At 40.7% G+C, this 15,351-nt stretch overlaps 1 protein-coding gene and 1 pseudogene across 2 annotated transcripts; one reads left to right on the forward strand and one right to left on the reverse strand.

Moving 5' to 3' along the window:
- Positions 1-114: 114 nt before the first annotated feature.
- Positions 115-7,915, reverse strand: ssbp1 (single-stranded DNA binding protein 1). The gene is made up of 7 exons (XM_084038622.1): positions 7,751-7,915; positions 4,676-4,735; positions 4,133-4,190; positions 3,901-4,041; positions 2,365-2,452; positions 1,317-1,405; positions 115-999 (listed from the first exon to the last, which is right to left on the reverse strand). Exons 1-7 carry the CDS (start codon positions 7,898-7,900, stop codon positions 956-958), a joined length of 630 nt encoding a protein of 209 aa, XP_083894748.1. The 5' UTR covers positions 7,901-7,915; the 3' UTR covers positions 115-955.
- Positions 7,916-10,130: 2,215 nt separating this feature from the next.
- LOC311032198 (4-galactosyl-N-acetylglucosaminide 3-alpha-L-fucosyltransferase 9 pseudogene) lies at positions 10,131-14,951 on the forward strand (annotated as a pseudogene). Its single transcript has 2 exons — positions 10,131-11,149; positions 14,906-14,951. The product of its transcript is annotated as a 4-galactosyl-N-acetylglucosaminide 3-alpha-L-fucosyltransferase 9 pseudogene (transcript).
- Positions 14,952-15,351: the final 400 nt, after the last annotated feature.

The following is a 15,351-nucleotide window of genomic DNA, read 5'->3' on the forward strand; positions in this document are numbered from 1 at the left end:
TTTGATTTATAATATACATTTCAAGTTTGTTTTTTTTAATTGGAGCAATTATGAACAAAGGGAGGTTAAATCATACAAGCTCTCACTCTGTAACAAATGTGAAGACTGGACGAGTCTGAAAAAACAGGTTTATTATAGGAACAGTTACAGAGAAATGAAGAAGCCACAGAGAGGCGGAGGAAGGAAATGAGAAACAGGTACCAGTGATAACTGACAAGAGTGTGACAACGCAGAAAACAAGACATTAGACAAACATACACGTTATAACTATGCACGATCAACTCGTGCAAATAGGAATGAAAATGTGAACCTAATTGAACGTGCGTCCTCTAAAAAAGGATCATGTTTCGTGATCTGCACATTAGACGAGCCTGAAGAAGGACGAACAAACACTTTATATGTTGCTTTGTGAAAACGATAAATCTGGGAAGAACTTGTGAAAAATGTTTCTTATTGTCAACAAATCCAATTAAATGTCCACGAATAAACCTCCTAAATGTTCCCTACAAACATACAGAGGTCATTGAGAAGTGAGACCCCTGATTTACACCATTCCTCACATAGAAACACTTCCTGATTTATTGAGTTCAAAGAGACAGTCCTTACTGGCACAATGAAGATAAACTATAGTAACTTTTGTCTATGATCCTCAACACGAGGAACATCTTCAAACAGTGAAACATTTTTCACTCTATTTTCTAAGAAAAACAAAAAAAAAATCAATATGTGCATTTTTACAACACAAGTTGAGCTCTTTCTGCTTCTCTTGATGCTTTAAAAAGGTCAGACAGGAGGAGCTGCAAGCAAACATGACCACGGTGTCGCAGCATATTCTGTGCCCCGTTCTCTTTGGGTAAGTCAGTTCCTTTACGAGGGGGCGTTCGGGTCCTCGGGCTTCTTTTATACAAACAAGAGAACACCAAAGTCTTGTTGTGGAGACGAGGAGTTAAGTGCTTCAGGTTCTGTCTCGAACGTTGTCGCTCAGGAAGACGATGTTGTCTGGAAGGAACAAAGAATTTAACTAAATATGAAATTAATCTTCCAAACAATTTCACCTGTAACTTCATCCGTTTGTTGAACTACAGCTCTAGAGGCTCAAGGAAGTTAAGGACCGTCAGCTGCCCGTGTAACGAACCCAAAACAATCCGTCTAAAACATTACTATACCATTCTATGTTTGTGTCAGAAACCCAGATGGTAAACAGGACTATGAATCACAGCTTAAGGTTGCCGCCTGCATGACATGATGAGAAACACTGCCAGCATTTTCCCAAAGCGGTGAATGTGTCACAGAAGCTTGTGTGTTTGTCGTCTGACCTGCGATGATGGTGGTGGCTTGGCGTCTGACTTGGTTCTTGTCCACATATTCTCCGTAATCCAGTTTCCCTTCCACTAGGATCCTAGACCTGAAAGAGATAGACAGACATGGGATCAGATTTTATGAACCTTTTGCATTCACACATTTTATGGTTTTTATAAAGTTTTCAAGAAACTTTAAGCATTTTTTAAAAATAATTGTATCTGGTTTGAGACATTCAGGTGGAGAATTACTTTCGCATTACAGTGAAAATCTATCTTCTTGGTATCAAATTATTATTAGCATCACTCCTAGAGCATTATGGGAAATATAGTCCCTTGAATACAACTTAAGGCACATGGCCCGTAACTTATCTGCTGTATTTACTATTTCTAAATAAAACAAATAATCAAATAAAAAGCATAGTCTTCCTTTAACTCAACATTTACTGTCTTCTAGGAATGATGATCACCCAAATAAAGTCACAATATTAGTAGCTACAATCAGAACTATACAAAGACTCCGGCTCCCCCCTGTGGCTCTCATGTGAACTGCAGATAGAACGTTAAATTAAAAAAAACTATGGAAGAAATTCTCCAAATGTACTTGTGGACCTTAATAAAATCTCCTCCGGAGGCAGACTTTAGGAAGGCCTGTGCTCGATGAACTTGATAGAAATAAAAACTAGCCGCTGTGTTAAGTAGATGTAAGAACGATCATACAGCGGTAAAGCGGATGCTCCAGCAACTGAAGCTTTTAGGGATATTTTTAGTGCATTTCTGTCATGAAAACTTACCACCACAGGAATCCTCTGTTACTGGAAATAAGTGCTGCTGTTCTTTATGAAGGGAAAACTAAACTGGTACGGCCACTTCTGAAGCCTTTAAGATGCTCAAAATGTACATTTTGCATTGTGTCTCCTTCAGGGACGCAGTGGTGAAAGACATCAACACCACAAAACCTCCCTTGGTGCATCTCTCACGCTTCCTATCTGCCTCTCAACTGAATATCACCAACAAAGTAAAGATAAACTAAGTGTTGGAGGTCCTCGGCTGGGACGGGTCGTACCCTTTCTTGACGTACTGGTAGGCCACGTCTCTCAAACCAGGTTTGAACACGGACACGCGATGCCACGTCGTCTTCTGGCTGATGTCACCTGGAGTCACAACAACAGCAGCACATCAATCAGCCTCATCTCAGAAATATTGTTCACACGTTTACACTCCGCTTCATCAACATCGTACACAGCTCTTTGACATTTCTAAACACAAGCGTGTTCATATATTCTATTGTTTATTTCTATTTAATATTCTTCACTTGCAGTGCTTTTTTATTTTCTCTCTATTTCTCTATTTACAATGTATTGTTATGCACCAAAATACCAAAGCACATTTCTTGCAGGTGAAAACCTACTACCTATAAACATAGCTACACTGCTCATTTATTTATTTTGAATCAGCCTAATTGTTATTTATCACTCAATCCCTTTTCTTTCTTGCTTCTTTGACGATTGAGCTGCTGTTATATTTGAATTTTCCCAGCGTGGGATGAATAAAATTGGTAGCACTTTCTGAAAAATAATGACCTCTAGTGGCAAAATATGAAACTTTTGACTTACAATTTGCAGCTAATGCAACATTATTTTACCTCACTTAAACATAAACTCCATGGCAAATTAATTATTACTATTAGTCCAAATATGTGAATATGTCCATTAGCTGCCTTCAATTATTTCTTATATCACAAAACACACTGAAAATAAACATTACACTACAATCAAAATGAAATTAATCTTTCATTTTCAACATCATAACTGTGAAAACCAAGCACCTCCAGAACACTTCATGAGCTCAGATAACAAGCCGTCCAGCTTTGTGCCAAATCCATTTGCCTACAATTTAATTTACTATTTTAAAGGTTTATTAACACAATCACTAAATCTAAAATTGGTTTTCACCGGAGCGTCATGACATAAATGTGTTGCACCTTCACCAACACAGCTCCTGGAGGAGAAACGGCGACACTGAAATGATAGAGGATATTTCAGCCCTGAAGATTTATTCAGCGGTTGTCCTTCAGCGAGCACAAACACGTCACCTGTCCGACTAGAAAAACCACAGCGGAAGGCCAGAGTGCTGCGACTTGTAGATTCAGTAAAGCGTAAAGACAAATGTGTGGAGAAATATGGAAGCTTAGGCAAACAAAATACGTCTTATCTGCTTTGTATTTCACCTACAATTAACTGCCACGTGTCTGATTACAGTCAAATAATATAGTTTTAAAAAGAAAGATTTTTAGTCAACAGGGCTGAAGTGTCGGGTGGCTAAAATCGCGTTTTATGTCTTCTCTGGTCATCAGATTTTATGTGACTAAGTTTAGTTTAATATCCAGATCTTTTGTCTCTGCTGACCTGAGATCTGTTGTGTCCACTTTATCAAGCAAACCTAGATCTGATTTGCTCAGACACATGATTCATTCATGTATGTTAAATAAATATGTGGTCTTTGTCATTTAAGCATGAAGCACACAGAGTTTACTTGTGATAAAAATGACCACATAAAAGACTGTGTTTCTGTATCTTCATTAAGTCACATGACATCGTACCTGTTGCGGTCGTCTCTGCGTCTCCAGTGCGCCACATTTCATTGGTTGCCAACGAGAAGATGGTAACCGGGTTACGACCTTCCACCTGTCTCATCACGGGGTCCTGACCCACTCGGCCCAACAGCTGCACGCGGTTTATCGCTGGAATAAAAACACAGAACCGGATTATTGGACGGGAGGGTGAAATGAACATCGGACAGGCATGAGAAGCAAACCCAGAACGTTCACTCACATCTCTCCAGGATGAGGCTGGCGTCCGTGCTGCCGTATCTCACCGCCTGTCTGAAAATCTGTGGAAGGACGAGATCAAATATTTACTTTGGAAAGCTGTGCAGAGCCTGCGTGCGTCTCCCTGCATACACTCGAGTGTTTCCATCCCATCATCCTCATTAACTGAGATGATTTTCTTCTGGTATGCAATGCAATAAATTACAACTAAGAATTTAACTGAGAGCTTAAAAGTTGTGTCTGGAAATCTGATCATTAAAAACATTAATAATCTCTCTGTCCGGTCAAATAGTGCTCAAGATTCTCTTTGTATAAGTGTGTATGTATGAAAGAAAATATATCCAGTACGAAAAATGTATTAAATGCATCACCAGCTAGATAATTAAGGAATGACATTTAAGCCAATATTAAATAATAAATATACCTTTAATATAAATATATAGGGCAATGAAAAAGATCCAAAGAAAATAATCGATTAATCAAGACAATCATCAACAGATGACTATAATCATTAGTGGCAGCTGTATTAATAACACTGTCTGCTCACCTGTGCTGTGGCGCTTCTCAACATCTTGTCTGTGCTGCAGAGACTTCTAAACAGACGCACCTGAACAAGACAAACAGCAGAAAATGAATAAATGTCACTTTTACACAAGCAGCCGCAAGCTTACAAAACTACACTAAATGTTACCCTAAATAACCAAGGTGGGCTGTTTTATTACATAGTGATATAAGCTAAATGATCATACGGTTGATTCAACACCTCTACCTGAGTTTCAACAACAACAAAAAAGTTCATAAAAAGGGAGACTTTATAGCAGGACTGTTGTATTTCACTGCGTTAGTCGCACCTGGTGACAAACTGTCAACTAAAAACATTTGAATGAAAAGGGGATAATATCTGATTTTAAATAGAGTCTGTCCATGAACTCAGTGCTGAACTTTATCACCAAAACATTCACGTGAGATTCAGTTCTTAGTTTCAAAGGCCCCGGATGAGAACCATCATCCCGCAGTGTTAGCGGTATGAGCAGGTTTAACGTGGAGGCTGGTGGGACTGTGGTCTGCTCCGGTTTCTGTCTGCACAGAGACGAGCCGTGGCTGTGTCCGAAATCACTCCCTACTCCCTATATAGTGCACTATATAGGGAGTTCGCCATTTTGTAGGGGTGTCCGAATGTGTAGTGAGCATTACTATTCCCTATATAGTGCACTCAAAGTTTCCCACAATGCATCGTGAAAAGTAGTGTACAGCCGATGGTCACTAGCCGAGCAAATTTTACCATCATGCATTGCGCTGAAAGACAAATCGCGAAGGGACGAGAGGAGAGAGAGCAGGAAAAAGCGGAGGAAATATGAATAATCGTACAATAATAAATGTTAATATTTAATATATGTATTGCAGAGCAGAACAAGACGACACAAACGGCCAAAGTGTGATGTTTTCCTTTATTTAATTAAAAAAAACGCGATATATATTAATTATTTATACGAGACTTTGGGCGAGTTGGTGGCCGCGGCGGCCGGTGATAGGCGGCGGTTGGCGGCGACAGTAGGCGGTGGCCGTGGCGGCCTGCCGGCCGGCGATAAGCTTCAGTGGCCGGCGACAGTTGGCAGTGACCGTGGCGGCCTGCCGGCCGGCGATAAGCTACAGTGACGAGAGGCGGTGGCGGGGTCTTCGTCCGTCAAAAACCGTCACTCAAAGCAAAGCGCCGTATGACAGTCTGAAAACTATAACGATGCGGAGATGAGGGACAGATTGTGGCGAGCGATTGCCGAGGAGTTTGGGATCGGGGACGGACTGCAGCCTGTTCAGGTATGGTGGATCGCGGAGATGTGGGGTGCCGGTAGTGCTGCAACCTGGTCCGGAAGTCCACCTGGACTCGATCGGGATCGTTGAAAATAAAAATAGCAGTGAGGACGATGTAGTGATCGTCTCATTATTTTTTTCCTCAAGAAATGAGACGGCCACGGAATCCCCTTATTGCTGGAGGACTCGTTCTTTTGGTTTTGTAAATTTTCGCACCGCGGTGAAGTTAGTTTTAAGTTGGATATTCGACGGATATTCACTCCGGTTCCAGCCGCGACTTTACTGAGGTTTGCCCAGTGTTGGCAGCAGGAGAACGGCCCCAGTGCCTCGCGCTAAGTCGTTGGAAAATGATTAAGGGACCGTCCTTAAATTACTTCCCATAAATATACGAATACAAAATGATTGCATTTTTATCAATAGCTTCCCCATCATGTGACCCAGTGACTCCAAACCAGTATCCAATTGTATTCCTAAACTGATCAAATAAGACACACCACTTTTTATGCTATGTTAGTGCTTTGTGTATTTTTTATGAATATTAATATGCAGAAATTATCTTATTTTTTCAATAACTTCCACATCATGTGACCCAGTGACTCCAAACCAGTATCCAATTGTATTCCTAAACTGATAGAATAAGACACACCACATTTTATGCTATTTTAGTGCTTTGTCTATTTTGTATGAATATTAAAAAATAAGATATTAATATTATCTTATTTTTTTCAATAACTTCCACATAATGTGACCCAGTGACTCCAAACCAGTATCCAATTGTATTCCTGGGTCACGTGATGTGGAAGTTATTAAAACAATAAGATAATTTCTGCATATTAATATCCATAAAAAATAAACGAAGCACAAAAATAGCATAAACAGTGGTGTGCCTTATTTGATCAGTTTGGTAATACAATTGTATACTGGTTTGGGGTCACTGGGTCACATGACGTCGAAGTTATTGAAAAAATAAGACAATTTCTGCATATTAATATTCATAAAAAATACACAAAGCACTAACATAGCATAAAAAGTGTTGTGTCTTATTTGATCAGTTTAGGAATACAATTAGTTACTGGTTTGGAGTCACTAGGTCACGTGACGTGGAAGTTATTGAAAAAATAAGATAATTCCTGCATATTAATATTCATAAAAAATAAACGAAGCACAAAAATAGCATAAACAGTGGTGTGTCTTATTTGATCAGTTTAGGAATACAATTGGATACTGGTTTGGAGTCACTGGGTCACATGATGGGGAAGCTATTGATAAAAATGCAATCATTTTGTATTTGTATATTTTTGGGAAGTAATTTAAGGACGGTCCCTTAATCATTTTCCAACGACTTAGCGCGAGGCACTGGGGCCGTTCTCCTGCTGCCAACACTGGGCAAACCTCAGTCAAGTCGCGGCTGGAACCGGAGTGAATATCCGTCGAATATCCAACTTAAAACTAACTTCACCGCGGTAATTTTCGCAACGAATATGTATTAAAAAATAATTATCCTGGTAATTTCTCTGCGTGAGACTTAAGAGCCGTTGGCGGAATCTGACACGTATTAATTATGCGTCAGGACAACGTCATCAACGGCGCCGAAAGAAATCCCCCGAGTAGTGTCCGAAAGTGTTTTTTCATTTTGCCTTTGAGTCCACTATATAGTGCCCTCCATAGAACTACCCTATATAGGGAGTAGGGAGTATGTTTCCGTTTACAGGTTTTACAGCGGACGAGAGGCAGATAAGCGGCCGCGCGTTTGGACGAAGCGGCGTCGGAGTTTGTCAAAAGAAGGAGAAAATCAAGCTCGTTGGAAACTTACCAGGTGTAGCACTTCAGAACTGTAGTCGGTAACCTCACGCTGTTTCCGGTCCGTCTCCAACAAGGGTCCGACAAACCTACCGGAAGTCGTTGATCTTCTTCTTCTGTGATGTTTTTTTGGCAGTTTACAAGCAAGGGGTATTACCGCCATCTACTGGACAGACGTGAAATTCGAAAGAAGAATGACTCAAATCAAATAAAACTTAAAAAATATATAGAAAACCAAATAAACAAACAAACAAGCAAAAAAAAACAAATCAAAACAAAACAAAGAATACTAAATCCTGTTTGCTAACTGTGAGTCTTTGATTAAGGTTATTATGGAACTCCTGACCTCACCTCATCCAACAACGTTTCCAGGGAAAAAACTCACTCACTGCCCTTTTCAGTTTTTCTCTTTGTCTAGAGAATCTTTCACAATTCAGCAAAACATGCTCCACATCTTCTCTCACTCCACAAAACTCGCATGTTCCAGATGTTTGTTCATGATTCATAAATACTGTTAAAACCAGTATGACCTATTCTCAATCGAGAGAACCAGACCTCCTCCTGTCTATTTATATAACTTGTTTTACTTCTTGACATATTTGGCTGTATTTTGTAAAGATGCCTGCCCCTTTTCTCCTTATCCCACTCAGTCTGCCACATTTATTAACTTTCTGTTTGATGATAACCTTGATCTCTGATTAACTGATTATCCTCTTTTGCCAGCTTGTCTGCTTCCTTATTCCTCTCAACACCTTTATGCGCAGGGACCCACACGAATATCTCGCTCTCTACAGATTAGTTACTGCCTCCGCATCATTGTCTTCAATTACAGGTAAGAAAACTCCCTTCTAATGCCTCAATCTCTGTCTATAATGTAAATGTCTAGTCCATACTGTATATATTCTGGAAATTGTCTATTATGTACACTATACATTCTACTCTATTTAACTCTCTTTATATAGTCTTAGTGTTAATCTTTTTTTAATATTGTACTTTTCTTGTTAGTGCATGTTTATTATTCATTATTTATTATCCTTATATATACTTATCCCATCTTCTTAATCATATTCCAAACATCACCCACTTTTACTTCTGCAACTATCGTACTACAAGTCACGCCAATATTTCCTTTAAGCTTCTCTTACGACTCTTTTAACCTTTGACTAAGATTTTTTGTATTCCATTAAATTGATATTTGATTTAACCTTTCTGAAAGCTTTATTTCTGGATTTAACTGCTTCCTTCATCTGACCACCAAGGTACCATACTCCTTTTCCTCATGCCAGACGATTTACCAAGAACCTCCTCTGCTGACTCACACAATGCGTTTGTGATTATTGAATTTAACTCATCAACATCATAACTCATATCTGACCTTATTTCCATCAGCTTATTACTTGCCTTCATGTTATATAATCCCCAGTTTGCCTCTCATTTTCCATATTGGTAACCAGTTTTCCTCTAAACACAGACCTGTCGGATCTAGTAGTGTTCTTATGATGGGGAAGTCAAATTATACCACTATTAACTTAGGCATTCACACAGTTCAGTCGGAGTTTTTGCGACTGGAGCAGATGTTTGTCACACGATGTTATTGATGAGAATTATTAATAACTGACCATTGGTCACTCAATATTTGTGATGTGACATATTGAGTTGATAAATTGTCTGGGGTCATATTAATTCTGCCATGTTGATTGCATTGTCTTAAAATAAATAACATACAGTCCCTAAATATATGTAATGTATGAACATAATGTATGTATAAAACACTATACGGAATAGTAGTTTATCTGCTGTTGAGGTAGCAGTATCATAATCTAGTGAACGTTTTTTTTTCTTTCATGTCCGCCTCTTAAAACAAACTGTAGGCTCTCTAGTTTTAATAAGGTCTCTAACCTCTTTTATTGTCTTTATTATGATTATTATCAACCACACCGTGTTGATTTCACACAATTGTGAAATGTGAAACCCTCTGTCTAAACCCGAGAGCCAGTGGAATATCTTGGCCTCGTAAAAAAAAATACAATCAAAAGTCTTAGTGGCAGGAATAGTGATATATATATATACAGATTTGAGGGGAGCAAACGTCTCTTACTGCTGCAACACAATTAATGTAGTTCACCGTCTTCATCTGATGGAATGAGTAGCAGGGTTAAGGGAACCCTCATTGTAGAACCACAGTTATTATAAAGAAACACGATGCGTTGTAAACACATTTATAAACATGTTCTTCACTCCACCCCGTGACCCGGCACCGGATAAGCGTTTGAAGATGCTATGCTATACTTCACTCCATACATGCACTGGTAATTTAACATTGTGTCAATGCATTGTCCAGTCAAATGTTGTGTCTCAATAAAATGGCTCTATTTTCTCTCCAAAGGTGAGCCATGACCTGCTCAGCCTTCCACCGGATGTCTCTGCGGCTATTTCTTTTCAGCAGCCTGATGGTGTTGTGCTTGTTCATCATTTTTAATACATACAACACCGACACGAAGTACCCCAATTTGGGCATTAACACGGAGAGAGGTCGCCAGTTCTGTCCTAAATTACTATGTGCAGAGAGAGCAGAGAACCAGGATTCAAACGCCAACAGTTCTACAGCGCTGCACACTGAGCCTGACACCATTGTACTGATCTGGATGTGGCCTTTTGACTACAAATATGATCTCAGCTGCAGTGATTTCAATATCATAAGATGCCACTTGACGGACGACAAGGCACTTTTCCATAAAGCCCACGGAGTTCTCTTCCACCACAGGGACTTATATGGAGATCCATCAAACTTGCCGACTGTGCCGCGTCCTTTTTTTCAGAAATGGGTGTGGTTAAATATGGAGTCACCTGCAAACTTGGGTCGAATCCCTCAACTTGATGACGTATTCAACTTGACGTGCAATTATCGCCTTGATTCAAGTATTCCCGTGCCTTATGGGTATCTGTTGCCAGTGAAGTCTGAAGACCGAAGCTTCAAATTGCCAGCAAAGGACAAGTTGGTGTGTTGGATTGTGAGCAACTGGAACTTGCAACATAGGAGAGTTCAGTTTTACAATAAACTGAAGGATCACATCAAGATTGATGCTTATGGAAACGCCTTTGGCCAACAAACAAGTGACCAAGACTATTCAAAGATAGTTTCTAGTTGTAAATTCTACCTCTCCTTTGAAAACTCTGTCTACAAAGACTACATCACAGAGAAGTTATACAGACCTATGATGGGAGGAAGTGTACCAATAGTTCTGGGCCCTCCAAGACAAAATTACGAGGACCATATCCCAGCTGACTCCTTCATTCATGTGGATGACTTTTCCACTCCAAAGCAGCTGGCTGAGTGGCTTCTCTACCTTGACCAAAATCCTTCAGAGTACATGAGCTACTTTGACTGGAGAAGCAGATTTGAACTCAAATTGTCTCACTTTGGATGGGAACATGCCTGCAAAACATGTAAATACTTACAAAAACACAGGGAGCACCAAGCTTTTCATGGTCTCAACAAATGGTACTGGGGTTAAGTTGTTGTGATCGCTCACATCAAAATTCTACACATTGTGTCTTTAATTATTTCTTTGCTGAAGTTGTTAGGGGCGGCTGTGGCTCAACGCCAAATTGCCCCCGATGCTGAGCAATCGGGTGTGAATGTATGAGTTTGATCCTGACGTACATGTTTTCTGTAAGAAAAAAATAATGTAAAGACTTCCAATACAGCCAATAACATTTGCACCAAATTATATGTAATTATATGTAATAAACTGTCAAAATATGAAGTTGTATATATATATCCTATATGTCATCCTCAAGCTCGGGTCCTCTACCAGAGGCCTGGGAGTTTGAGGGTTCTGCGCAGTATCTTGGCTGTTCCTAGGACTGCACTCTTCTGGACTGATGTTGTTCCTGGGATCTGTTGGAGCCACTCTCCCAGTTTGGGGGTTACTGCCCCGAGTGCCCACGGGGACCACGCTAGCCTTGACCTTCCACATCTGTTCCAGCTGCTCTTTCAACCCTTGGTACTTCTCATTTTTCTCGTGTTCCTTCTTCCTGATGTTGGCGTCAGCTGGGATCGCCACATCTATCACCACCACTGTCTTCTGCTCTTTGTCCACCACCACTATGTCCGGTTGGTTAGCCAGGAGCTGTTTAGTCTGGAAGCTGAAGTCCCACAGAACCTTGGCCCTGTAGTTCTTATATAGATACACTCAACAAAAATATAAACGCAACACTTTTGTTTTTGCTCCCATTTTTCATGAGATGGACTTAAAGATCTAAAATTCATTCCAGATACACAATATTACCATTTCTCTCAAACATTGTTCACAAATCTGTCTAAATGTGTGATAGTGAGCCCTTCTGCTTTGCTGAGATAATCCATCCCACCTCACAGGTGTGCCACATCAAGATGCTGATCTGACATCATGATTAGTGCACAGGTGTACCCTATACTGCCCACAATAAAAGGCCACTCTGAAATGTGCAGTTTTGTCTCACAGCAAAATGCCACAGATGCCACAAGCATTGAGGGAGTGTGCAATTGGCATGCTGACAGCAGGAATGTCAACCAGATCTGTTGCTCGTGCATTGAATGTTCATTTCTCCACCATAAGCCGTCTCCAAAGGCGTTTCAGAGAATATGGCAGTACATCCAACCGGCCTCACAACCGCAGACCACGTGTAACCACACCAGCCCAGGACCTCCACATCCAGCAGGTTCACCTCCAAGATCGTCTGAGGCCAGCCACTCAGAAAGCTGCTGAAACAATTGGTTTGTATAACCAAACAATTTCTGCACAAACTGTCAGAAACCGTCTCAGGGAAGCTCAACTGCATGCTCGTCGTCCTCATCGGGGTCTTGACCTGACTCCAGCTCGTCGCCGTAACAGACTTGAGTGGGCAAATGCTCACATTCGATGGCGTCTGGCACGTTGGAGAGGTGTTCTCTTCACGGATGAATCTCGGTTTACATTGTTCAGGGCAGATGGCAGACAGCGTGTGTGGCGTCGTGTGGGTGAGCGCTTTGCTGATGTCAATGTTGTGGATCGAGTGGCCCATGGTGGTGGTGGGGTTATGGTATGGGCAGGCATCTGTTATGGACGAAGAACACAGGTGCATTTTATTGATGGCATTTTGAATGCACAGAGATACCGTGATGAGATCCTGAGGCCCATTGTTGTGCCATACATCCATGAACATCACCTCATGTTTCAGCAAGATAATGCACGGCCCCATGTTGCAAGGATCTGTACACAATTCTTGGAAGCTGAAAATGTCCCAGTTCTTGCATGGCCAGCATACTCACCGGACATGTCACCCATTGATGCCCAGGAAGCACCTGTTAATAAGCAAAGATAGTTTCAGTTTTAAATAGACTTGTGTATTGCAGGCAGCATTTATCAAGGTGTTCATCTGTGCTTTTTTCCATATCAAACCCTAATAGACTTAATGTTAAAATAATTTTCCCGTAAACGAATAAATTCACCCAAGGAGGAGATCGGAGACATAAGTAAAGTCGACGTCTGACTTTAATCTTGTACAAGAGGAGCAGTTACAATGCAACAACGTGTGAGGATGCTACAGAGGAAGTGCTCAAATCACTGTTGTGACTTGAGTCTTTTAAAGGCACAGGAGATAACGCGTCACTGACAGTTAACCTTCATGTAGAACAAGACATCATGACTACCAGGCCTCTGATAACATTTAGGTCAGCCATGGGGATACTAAAGTAATAAACAGTTCAACACATAAAGCTGTAACCTGAACAAAGAAAACTTTAAGACATGAGGTTATACAAAATTCTTAGAACATTGGTAAACAGTATTTCTGCCCAATAATTGAAAAAGTCACAAGCAAAGACAGATCGCTCTTATTTACATAGGTGTCAGCTAGCCAGCATTATCTAATAGCCGAAGAAGTCCGGACGGAGAAGCAATGTTCTGAACTAGCTCTGGTTACTGTACGACCAACAAAGTCAAACGCAAGCCCGGAGTTTTAATACTAGAACGGGCTTAATGACAACTTCCCAATAAACACCGAGGCTGATGCTAACGCTGAAGCTAACGTCGCCAGTAGTGTAAACAAACAGACTTGACACAGCACTCCCACAACGGGCATAATGCCCGACTACCCCCCCAACACCCAGAAAAAAACACTGAACAAGCCACTAACTAACTAACAAAAACTAAACACTAAATAGATCACATACAAATAACGAGAAAAGATAGAAATCACAGTCACTCAGAGAGAGCATGCAACAATACCACTGCATGAAAAGTCGGATTTTCGTCCCTGTAAACGCCCGGAAATGTCCCTAATTTTCGAGAGTTAACGACAGTATACAGGCTGCGAACGCCGTGTTCGTCTGTGCCGAAAATTGTCGAAAACGAACCACAGCGAAGGCTCTAATTAGCATATGAATAGCAGCGAAACCGCGCCTGGCCAGAGATGGCTTGAATTAGAGTCCTTAAGAGAGATATTAAAAACGGTTTCCCCATCTGCTCCAAGATTCCTGAAGAGAGTCCTTCTCTGACTGGAGTATATTTTGCACTGGAGTAGTACATGTTTCACTGTCTCACTATCTCCACACTCACATTTGCCATCAGGATGCTTACAAATCAGAGCCAACCCACTCCTCAGCCCACAGTGTCCAAGTCTCAATCTCGAGATTACTACAGAGTCTTTCCTACTGCACCTGTAAGTGCACTTGTCTTTATTTACAGTTTCCTGCACTGAAAAATATGCCCTTCCTTTCCTTTCCTTCTCCCAAGACTTTTGCCACTTTTCTTTTAGATACCTGTTTATTATTTCACTATACTCTGGTGCCCCATATTGCAACTGAATTTGCACAATTTCCTCCATCACCGCCTGCTTTGCCATCTCATCCGCCTCCTCATTCCCTTTCACACCCATATGTGCCGGAACCCAAAGAAACCCCACCTCATACCCTGCCTTGTGGATTCTAAACAAAGATTGTAAAATTTCTACAACTAAATCAGGTCTGGACTTGGATTTAGCTTATTTTATTGTAGTTAATGTTGCTGCTGAATCACTGCATATGATTGCATTTTCCTGTTTATTGTCCTCAACCCATCTTACTGCCAACAGAACTGCCACCATTTCTGCTGTGAAGACTGACATATGATTTGATATTCTGTATCTTTTTTATACCCGATTTCAGGTATGCTGATACCAACTGCCACTTTCCCACTCTCATGATCTTTTGACCCATTTGTATAAATTTGTAGGTGGTTTCCCCATTTTAGTTGCTGCCAGATTTTTACCTCCTTTACTACAACCTCTGACGTCCTTGATTTGCTTTTATTCAAAAGCTTTAGGTCAACAATGGGATCTGGAACCAACCATGAGGCCACAGCTGGACGACACACTGGAGGACACACACTTATATCCACAATTCCAATTTCCTGTGCCACAGATTTTAATTTTTCTGCAAGATTTGTTTTAGTCCTTTTTGATGTTCCCATAAACTCCCAATGTTCACTCAGAAGGTTCTTTGTTGGTAACATTTCTTTTTGTCCTTTGAGCTTCATTAAATATCTCAAACCAAGTTTATGTCTCCTGATTTCTAACGGCATCTCCCCCATTTCTATCAGTAATGCTGGTATT

This window comes from Eutrigla gurnardus, assembly GCF_963514095.1.
Source record: "Eutrigla gurnardus genome assembly, chromosome: 21".
In the NCBI taxonomy this organism is placed as follows: Eukaryota; Metazoa; Chordata; class Actinopteri; order Perciformes; family Triglidae; genus Eutrigla; species Eutrigla gurnardus.

Excerpts from the sequence above, each read along its gene's own strand:
- ssbp1 (XM_084038622.1), bottom strand. The coding sequence starts at position 7,900 with ATGGCGGTAATACCCCTTGCTTGTAAACTGCCAAAAAAACATCACAGA. Across the intron at positions 2,453-3,900 it reads CGCAGAGACGACCGCAACAG|GTGACATCAGCCAGAAGACG; the intron begins GTACGATGTCAT and ends TTGTGACTCCAG. Across the intron at positions 1,000-1,316 it reads AGCCACCACCATCATCGCAG|ACAACATCGTCTTCCTGAGC; the intron begins GTCAGACGACAA and ends TGTTCCTTCCAG.